Raw genomic sequence first — 10729 nt, 5'->3', positions numbered from 1 at the left:
ACCCACAACTTCCAACCATCCGGGAACTTAGAATTACTCAATTGCCATACATATATCTTATTATATTATTATACAAATCTTACTATTTATAAAAATAGATATAAGATGTGAAATTTTTAAGCTTAAAGTACAACAAATTATTAATATAATAATATTATAATTTAAATTGTCCAAATAATAATGCACTAAGTACAAGTATCTACCATCTATTGAAGTGTTCCTTATCTTTCCCAATACAGCCATTGGCCCGAAATCAGTCTATGTTGTATCCGAGATCATGGCAAATATATGTGGATTCTGGCGAGCCTCCCATATATCTCGCAACTTCCTCTTGAACTTCTCCCTTACCTTCCTCCAACTCCAAACTATATCACTGGCTTCCTCTATCTCTCTATCTCGTACTGAGATAAACCTTGAATGCCGCCATCAACCACCTACCCCCTCAACTAAAACCATACCCACACACCACCATTATCCATCTCCTTCACTGGTCGTATCATTTCGCCATCTAACGACACCAACCCATGTATTCTTTTTCGTGAATCTGTGTGTTCGTGTTTAACTAGATCATTTCCTCCTTTCTCTTTCTAGGGTTAATCTTAGTTGTTGAAACAACCATTAATGGGACTGATAATTACACCATAAACGTTGTTGCCACCAAGAGCCGCTACCAACAACCAACTAACGTTGCTCTCCTCTCTTCCTCCCTTTCTCAGAAAATCCCTAAATCACCTCCACGGGTACACCCACCACCATTCTCCTTCTCTATTCCGATCAAATCATCTTTCCCATTTTGTCTCTGATTCAACGCCTGGCCATCTCTCTTCGCTTGTAATCTTCTTTCCAAAATAAAAATTTATGGTTTTTGTTACTTAACATTTTCGGATCTAAATGGATTTGACCTAGATTCTCTTTGATTCCAGGTAAAGTTTTTGACCTAGCTATTTCATTTGTTAACTCCAAATCCCATTTCACTATACGTATGTGACTGTTTATATATTTCCTTATAAATTTGTGAAATACATATTTACTTGAAACTGGTGTAACTGGTAGTTTTGATGGTTTTCAATATGGCAATAACAAAGCTTTGCGACATGTCTACTTGTGCTTTCATTCTAAGAATAATATTAACTATATGTCCCTTTTTTTAAATATATGCATACAGGTTGGGGTAAATGTTGCTCTTCTTAAGCAGTCAAAAAATCGACTGATTGGACAAATTTGGAGAATGCAAGATTGGAATTATGTCAGATAACATTCATAAACCAGGGCACATTGGTATTGCATCTCGGTCTGGCACACTGACTTATGAAGCGGTTTGATATGCTTGGTTTAATTTTTAATTGCTTATTTTGAATTAGGAAAACATTTTGATTCTATGCAACTTTTTTGAATGGTTTGTTTGTTCAGTTTGTTACAGGTGTATTAAACAAACTACTGATGTTGGGCTAGGGCAATCCACATGCGTAGGCATTAGTAATAGTGGGGATCCTTTTAATGGGACCAACTTTGTTGACTGCATGAGAAAATTCATTTGTGATCCTCATCGTTTCTATTTATCAAGTATTATCTTATATTTTCATCTATTCTTGCATTGGATTTGTGGTTTTGGGAACTCTAATAATCGATTATAGCAACTTTATTATATGAGTTGCCTCTTGGTCTTTTTAGATGGGATTCTTAAACTCTTTGTTTTATGATGTCTTGCAGGTGATAGAAAAATGGGTTTCAAAATTGAGCAATTCAACTATCTAAATTGCCAACAGAGTAAGTTTTACTGATACATCCAAATAGGATAAAAAAATCCGTCAAACTTGAATTTGAAATCTATTTGTTAAGATGTTGTTTGACTACATGTACTCATGTTCTGCAAACTTGAATTTTGTTGATATATATATATATATATATATATATATATATATATATATATATATATATATATATATATATATATATATATATATATATATATATATATATATATATATATGCTTAGCTAACATGATAGAATGCCATGAACATGTATATTGAAACCTACAAGAGGAACTCAAGTCCTATGATCATGTTCTTTATGAAGAACGTAAAGAAAAAGAAAAAACCATTGTGCGTTTCTGGTTGCTGAAAATGTATTTAATACCCTTCAACCCTTTTAACATTTTCTTAATTTGTAAATTTTAAGGGATAGAAATGTCATGGGTTGGGTACTTATATGACCAGAATACCCTTAGGTAGAAATGTGATTTATGTTGTTTTTTTCTTTAGGTAGGGAGCCATGACAGGTTGTGGATGGAAGTGGTTTACATCAGTTGTGGTCACCTACGAAAATGCAATCCGTTTTCCGAATAAAAAAAAAAAAATCACGATTTTCGGTTCAACCCCATCGCCAAAGTATAGCCTCTTCTCCAGGTTTTGTTGAGATTTTTTTGTTCTTTTGTGAATATATATAAAACATTATTTCTATCTTCCTGAATTATTTCTTAATCATGGTTTAGATCTTATTTTCTCCTAAAATCTCCCTTCAGCCCCTTCCAAATAAAGACAAGCCTTTCATACCCTTTATTTATCCCCGATGTCTAACATCAATCGTGCTTCCCGTCTAACCCCATCCACCTAGGCACCCGATTGGTAACCTTGGTTAATGCAAGGTTGAAATGATCATTTTTTTTTTTTTTTATCTTTGAAGTTGTTCTTATTCATTTTTGTTCTAAATACGATATGGGTCTTTGTGCCTCAAATTAGTTGTGATTAAAACCAATTTTCAACTTTCTTTACAGGACTTGAATTTGAACAATAGATTGTACGAGTTTGTGTTTTTGTTAAGACCATATTAAAAATCTTGGCTCATTGAGTTGATTGTTTTCAATGACTCATAGTCTGTGTGAGTTTTTTTTTTTTTTTTTTTTTTTTTTTTTTTTTTTTATAACTGCAGATCATTTTCAGCAGCTCAAGATTTAGCTCCTGAAACATTAGTTTCAATAATAACACATCAACTGCCAGTTACAGTAGAAACAACAACAAGAGCAATAGATGATACAACAATAGGAACAACGGTTAAAAGGTATACCTGTTTTTTTAATCATAACAGGGTCTTTAATCATGGAGAGCGTATGTGGCTATGTATGTGTATTCGAGACTCATGAAAGTGAAATTGCTATTTACAGGAAAAGAAGATAGTTACCCCTTATGATTTATTCTATCTAATCCTCAGGTTGTAAGTTAATATGTGACTATGTATAGGTTCTCCTACTTGAGACTTTTATCACTAAATTTTTTTTATTGTTTTAGCCAAGTTAACATGGGAGGATGGATTAAAATTTGGCTCTACCATGAAGGGATATGCTATTTTGAATTGATATTTAAAAAAAATAGACATGTGCATATGTATTTTATAAAGATATTATTATGAGTTGAAATTTACTGACATGCAGGTGAGTACAAGGAGGGAAGGAGGTTTGAGTCGGTTTGCTTCTATTTTGATCACCATTGAGTTTATTTCCATATATGGTCCATCCTTGAATAATATTCTTGGTTTTATTGGATATATGTCTTAACTATGGCGTTTTTCAATAAATTAGTTTGATATTCTAAGATGAAACTTTTAATAATAGTTAATTAAATCTTTGACACTTGAACAAGTTACGATTGCATGTGAATTATTCTAGGATTGTATTTTTTGAAAACAAAAGTCAACTCAACAATGAATAGATAAAGAATTAAAATTGCATTGGTTATCTGATTAAGGTTCTGACTATAGATTAAAGCTAAATTAGACTACATAAACACATTTTAAGTACTTTATGTCAATTTAGGATACATTAAAAAGTACAATTAAAAGTTTAAAATTATTTAAATTCTCCATTGAAGGAAATAAAGCTCATTTCGAAACTTTCTTGATCTATGGTATTTGATGAAATAAAGTTATATGAATCAATTTCTACATATTTGTTAGACTTTAAAAAATAATAATACTTAAATGTTTGTAATAATTACACGATAATCAAAAGTTAATTTTAACATTTCAAATATTACACCAAAAATTTTAAAAAACTTCATATATTTATTTAATTAGGTTATATATAATTTTTTAATAAATTATTTATATTATAACAAAAAATAACCATAAAAACTGTTACATTTATTAATTTTGTTAGGATAGGTAATATCTAATTTTTCTTTTAAATAAATTATAATACAACTAAGGGTTTCCGCCTAGACGTCAATTAGTTGTTTGACCTCAATAGAGTGCCTAGATTGATTAAAGGTCTCCGTCTAGGCGTTGATTTGTCAGTGACAAAAAAAAACATAAATCGTAATTATACTGAAAAAACAAAGATTTAATCGGCTATTTAATGAATAATCTATATTAATATAGAGAAATCAATGTAAATTTATTTTTAATCAATAATGACAAATAAGCACCGAAATGAAATGATTAGTTAAAAGTAACTTGTGTTTCTTGAAATATAATATGTTTCCGAATGAAAATAATTGATGCAATAAACTATTTACCGCCACCGCTTTGCGCGGATAACAACTAGTATATATATATATATATATATATATATATATATATATATATATATATATATATATATATATATATATATATATATATATATATATATATATATATATATATATAACTAAAGACCCAACTTCTAGTGAGAACCAAACAATCGGGAATTCTCGAACTACGCTTATAACTAACTTCATCAATATACTTCCCGGAAATAGGAACCCATCAGTCCTAAACTTCAGAAACCGTACTCTAAGACTAGTGATCATCCATTTGTTGTACCTACCCCTAGTCCTTGACTAGGAACACCACCAAAATACTCAACATATAAGTTTGCTGATGAGACCTGAACGAAAGTTAAGTTGTTGAATACTAGACTAACCAAATCACTCATTTGTCTCAGTAGCCCGCTCATCCGCTATCAACACTCGAACCTACTCTTGATCCGCCTAACCAATAACTATACTCATGCTTACCCACGCTCTGACAACCGATAACTGCACTTGGGCTTAACCCCGATGTGATAACCAAAAACTGCACTTGGGCTTGTCCCCGATCTGATAGCCAATAACTACACTCGGGATTACCCCCCCCCCCCCCCCCCGCGCGCGCGCGCGCGCGGATAAGATAACCAATAATTGCACTCGGGCTTACCACCCAATCTGATAACCAGTAACTACAATCGGGCTTACCCCCGATCTGATAACCAATAACTGCACTCGATCTTACCTATGATTTGATAACCAATATTTGCACTCGGGCTTACCTCTGATCTGATAACCAATAACTCGAGCCAGGTACTCTCATGCTATCATACTCAGCCTACATACATCCCTTATGACAATATCTAATGAACTTTTCACCATACTGTTGGATTAGGTGTCTAAGTCCATAACTATAATTGGTATATACTTGACCCGATAGTAGCATGGTCCATTTCGGGTTGCCTTCATCAAAACAATTTGATAGGATGGATATTCGAGAAAGAGGTTATTTGTGATTTATTAATATATTATAAGAATAATATATTAATTGAGAAATCATATTATTTAATTGGTATTGATCAAGAATTATTTTGGAATTAATTTAGTGATCAAAAGAGACTAATTAAATTAATAGGGCTGATTATGTAAATCAGTGAAACATATAATTTGGGATAATGATCTATGATCAACTAGTAATGGACTAAGTTCATATAAGAGTCCATGAAGTGTTATTGGATTAAAAGTATAAGTGTATGAATTAGGGTTAAGAAGTGACTCTTGGAATTCTACACTATAAATGTGTTCCGTTAGCTCCAAAATCGGCACTCATGCATTCCTAGAAGTGAGTAGCCGATTTTGGTGTCTCCAAAACCTCTCTCATATCCCTCTAGTTGTTTTTGGTGTTTGTAACTTGTTTGAGGCATCACACTTGGGGTGCTAAGCTCTTATAAGGCCAAATTCTACAAGCTAATATAAGAGGTAATCATCTAACTATGTTTTATGATTCAAATATCTAAGTTGTATGCTAGTTTAGGGTTCATGATTTGGAAAAAAATATTGCATGTATAATCAGAGAAAACTTAGATCCACAGTATTAGGGTTGTATGTGCACCATAGGGATGTTAGAGTACATAAAACCCAACACATACACACCCTCAAGAGAATCCCATAACCAAACCTGGATCTACTGTATTTCTTCTTCCTCACAACCCTACCCATAGGGTGTGGTACCAGTAGATCTAACTGAAATGACGAACCTCAACTGCTAACATAAACATTCTCGTGGATGGCCGAACTAAGATCCCACAATTGAAACTGAACATATCCTATCATCACGCAACTAGCTCGATAAAACTTCCAAAGAACCTCTGTTATTGGCAATAACAAATGACCAACGATCGAGAATGCATTGTCGACTAATCCAATGATCCAATATACTACGAAATGAAACCCTTGCAGAACTATACATACCAAACTCTAAAACTAATCGACCAAACAATAACTGTCCATCCTAGACTTTAGATAACAATGTATACAACAAGCTGACAAATCCATCAACAACTGATACTCAAACTGAGCGACCTAAACGCCTATTGACCAATTCATCAACACTCTGAAAGAAATCACTAGCTACAACAAGCTCCTTATCCAACAACTCCTTTCCGCGAAGATGACTCTTGCATTCCTAAACAGATGCATCTGATGGCAACTTGCTCTGCACCCCCGTCTTTACCATATCCTGAACCAAAGTTTTGCATACCCGAAACGCTAATCCCTTTGACCCATTTATTTGAACCCATAACTCATACAGGTCGATGATCCTCTAATAAGAATATTCAACTCTCCCCCACTAAGGGTTTGAACTACCACTAACTGACATTGCAAATAGACAAAAGTCCAAACCAACACATCCTAAACCCGCTAAACATCGCTCTTGGCATAAAAAATGGCATATGACAATCCCTTGAATAATAATAATTATAAAAAATCAATTTTAACGAGACTCTGATTCTTAGGTGGAGACTTAAGTAAACCGATCATAACGTCTCACACACACAATCATATGATCATAAACACGAACAATAGAAGAATGAAGGGTTCGAATACGATACATACCTGTGAGGTCTTGAGGTCCTGACTCCGCTTCTTGAAAAACCATGAATGATGGAGTCTGAGCTACTCCAATTGTCAAACGTGGTCAATTCGCCCTAATGTGACTAGGTTGATGACAATAATGACATAATCATACCTCCAGGGTGCAATGTTGGAGAACATGGACCTTCTATCCACACCTGTCACATTTGCAGTTACAACGCACAAGCTCAAGGGTATTCCTTCCTTAATGTGCATGACATGGTCCCTCTAGCCTCCAGTACTCAGGTTAGCAACATCGAACTCTTCACCTATCATTGAAATTGTCGGATCATGTGCTCACTTCCTCTTTCCTTGATGCGCTCCTACATCAAGATCTCTCTCTAGTCGTCCCAACAGTCTCTTCCACAGCCCGAAAGGCTGCAACTCACTCCCCAAATTTGACAATCAGCCTGTCAGTGATTCGACCAACCATACCAAACAATTATTCCAATAAAATATATGAAACCTTAGTGGTAATCTAATCTTGCAACCCCGTGCCATCTGCATCAATCTTGAAGGGCTCTGCTTCCCGCTCGGGCATCGACATCCTATTAAATAAAACTAAATTGTTATCACATAACCAAAATTTCATCTTTAATTCATCACAATTTACCTATACTACAGAAAGTTGCACATAAATCCTCTACTGGCTTCTTAGAATCCTCGTGACTTTCCTCAATTCGAGTATGGATCCTATGCTTCTAGTAGTACGGGCCCAATACTACCTTCTACACCAATCCATACTTTCCTTGAGAATCGTCCTGAATCTTCTAAGTCACCTCCTCATAATGTTACTCCTAAAACCCGTTAAACAGTGTCGTAACCGCACTAAGGCACTTCCTAGGCTCTCCTAGGATCGCCACCTCACCTTGATACCAACAGTTGAAAAATCCCTATTAATGTCAGCTAAGCACTTCATGAATACAATTACATGCAACAAAGCTTAAATAATCTTTCGACTAAAAGACCCAACCCTACAACGGTTAGACTCAAACTGTAACACCGTGAAAATTTACAACCAATTTAAACTTTTCAAAAACAACCTATGTTCATTAAGTTATTACAAAAAGGTTTTCAATTATTTTATTATCAGAGTATCCCAGAAAATCAACATAAAACTGAGGAGTGGTACGATCATGCCTTCGCCTTGCCACGGTCTCCTGAAGTACCTGAAACAATACACTGAAACTGTAAGCCCGAAAGCTTAGTGAGTTACCCCCAAAATACCAACCACAATACCATATACATATCATGTCATATCATAAATAGAACATCCATACATATCGAGTCTACAATGTGACTGGTCGCCTGCACCAGGTCTTTAGTCCACCCGATCCATTCTCTCTCTGAGTCTACAGTATGACTGGTCCGCCCGCACTGGGCCTTCAGTCTTTCTAGTCCACTCTCCGAGCCTCGACATGTCTGGTCCGCCCTCTTGGGGCCTTCAGCCCATCCGGACCGCTCGTCGGGCCTTCGATCTAACCGATCCGCCTTGGGTATGTTGGCCTACAACACAAAGCAGGACCCGCCTCAACCCAACCCCAGTCCAACAACCATGTGCACATAAACATATAATCATATAGCAATTCACAACTAATCAACCGATCTAGCAGAGCACATAACATAGCAACACCCTAACCAGGATACCGACGTAACTGGTCACTAACATAGCATCATCCTATATACCAGGATACCGACGTAACTGGTCACTAACATAGCATCATCCTATATACCAGGATACCGACCTTAACCAGGTCTCTAACATATACCATCCTAACTACTAGGATGCAAACATAGCAAAGCAATAACATAACAAACAACTACCCGGATTCCCATCTGATATAGGGCCGACCTTGGTGCCTTAGACCCTGTCGATATAGTGAAGATAACTCACCTGCAGCTGCCGACTTGAAGAAATAAGACCACGCTGCTCCGACCACTAGCACGAACTCCACCACTGATCATTACCAAATAACCAACACCAATAATTAACAAAATACCCTTGGAAGTCAAACTGGTCAACCCTTGGTCCAAGTCAAAGTTCTCAGTCAAAGTCAACCTTCCTGGTTGACCCTACTCGCCGAGTCAACTAGTTGACTCATCGAGTTCCTATGCTCAGAAACTCCCATGCCACGACTCAACTCACCGAGTCGCCCCAAGACTCGTCGAGTCCAACAAGCTCTGAGTCCCTCCCTGCTCAACTCACCGAGTCATCCCTCGACTCACCGATTCAGAGCTCAATCAGAAAAGGTTAGGACTTCATGACCAAACTCGCCGAGTCCAAGCATAGACTCGCCGAGTCCAAGGCAATCTTCAACAGAATCGCCGAGTTGTTCTTCCAACTTGTCGAGTCCATGCACATAATCATACAACTCGTCGAGCACACCCATGTGACTTACCGAGTCTCTTCAAGTCTCATTCCATACAGAGGCTTTTCAAGCCATGCAGGGACTCCAATCCATAGATCCACTCTTCTACAGCCTAATCCTCACATAAAGTTGCAAACTTTACGTGAAAGCAAGGAGATATAAGCCCAAAACACTTCTAGGGATAGGGTTAAAGACAAAGGGCTTCACCAATAACTCTTAGACAGGAACTTTATGACCTTTTGGGACATCACAAGTCTAGATCTGAAGTAGCAACTTCAGATCTAAGCCTCAAACTCGAGATAGCTCCCAAACAAGCTAATGAACTCCAAATCAACCACCATTCATGAATCAATAATGAAATAGCTTAAGGAGGAGGTTCCTTACCCCTAAAATGTGCCCAAATAGAAGTAGATTCCAGATCTACCCAAGCCCCTTGATGATGGCCTCCAAATCCCCAAGCTTCTTACACTAATTTCTCTTTAAAGCTCTAATTCTTCATCAATGGAGTCACACACACGAGATGAGGGTTTCTAGATCTCAAATGGGTAGCAAAGAGGCTGAAGGTGGGTTATAATGTGATTTATATAGGGAACAACCCCTGGATTAGGGTTTTCTCCCTTCAGCACCAACTATCCGAGTCCAGCCGCCGACTCACCGAGTTGGTCACTTAACACGTGACCAGAACCGCGACTCGACTCGTCGAGTCTACCCAACGACTCGCCGAGTCGACCTTCCTTATTTACACTAAGAACCCTGAATTTGAACTTTTGAACTCAGGGTGTTACACAGACGAGAGCTACGCAATAGGACTGAATCAATCATTAAAAAATTATTTAACCTTTACAGCATGTATCTTAATATATTCATCTAACAGTTAACTCATATCGATACGAGTCCCATAAAGCACAAAACAAGCAACATTCGAGCAGTGAAACTGACAGACACTAAGACATCATAAGAATCAGGCAGATCCTTACACGCAACTCCTGACCACTAGGCCCAAAAGGATACACATACATCCTGCATCTAATCTATCAAGAGTGACTAATCATTCCTCACGTTGTCCTGCTATAACTATACGCATTCCACCAATCCTATAGCCACTCGCGCGTGCTAATAATACATAATGTTGGATTCTATAGACAGTCGAACACTTGATTCTACTCTAAGCCCACAACCAGATGAGGAACAATAAATAAAGCTAACATTATCAGGCTATAAAATCT

General features: G+C 36.6%; 1 protein-coding gene across 7 annotated transcripts; it reads left to right on the top strand.

Annotated features, from left to right (window-relative positions):
- Positions 1-246: 246 nt before the first annotated feature.
- On the top strand, positions 247-3635 carry LOC145004941 (uncharacterized). 7 transcript variants are annotated; one of them, XR_013662468.1, is made up of 6 exons: positions 247-923; positions 1166-1278; positions 1411-1563; positions 1711-1767; positions 2263-2388; positions 2930-3059. XR_013662468.1 is itself a non-coding variant. In XM_078963969.1 (6 exons), exons 3-5 carry the CDS (start codon positions 2273-2275, stop codon positions 3172-3174), a joined length of 258 nt encoding a protein of 85 aa, XP_078820095.1. In that variant the 5' UTR covers positions 247-923; positions 1166-1767; positions 2263-2272; the 3' UTR covers positions 3175-3208; positions 3286-3635. The 7 variants fall into 7 exon arrangements, 3 of the variants coding, with proteins under 3 accessions (XP_078820095.1, XP_078820097.1, XP_078820094.1); XM_078963969.1 differs by adding exons at positions 3162-3208; positions 3286-3635 and having other exon boundaries at positions 1166-1767; positions 2930-3058; XR_013662469.1 differs by adding an exon at positions 3162-3635 and having other exon boundaries at positions 1166-1767; positions 2944-3058.
- Positions 3636-10729: the final 7094 nt, after the last annotated feature.

This window comes from Lactuca saligna, chromosome 7 (genome assembly GCF_052625555.1).
Source record: "Lactuca saligna cultivar CGN05327 chromosome 7, ASM5262555v1, whole genome shotgun sequence".
Taxonomy (NCBI): Eukaryota; Viridiplantae; Streptophyta; class Magnoliopsida; order Asterales; family Asteraceae; genus Lactuca; species Lactuca saligna.
The sequence above is the reverse complement of the archived record's forward strand: the minus strand, read 5'-3'. Positions and strand labels throughout refer to the sequence as shown.

Excerpts from the sequence above, each read along its gene's own strand:
- LOC145004941 (XM_078963969.1), top strand. The coding sequence starts at position 2,273 with ATGACAGGTTGTGGATGGAAGTGGTTTACATCAGTTGTGGTCACCTAC. Across the intron at positions 2,389-2,929 it reads GGTTCAACCCCATCGCCAAA|ATCATTTTCAGCAGCTCAAG; the intron begins GTATAGCCTCTT and ends TTATAACTGCAG.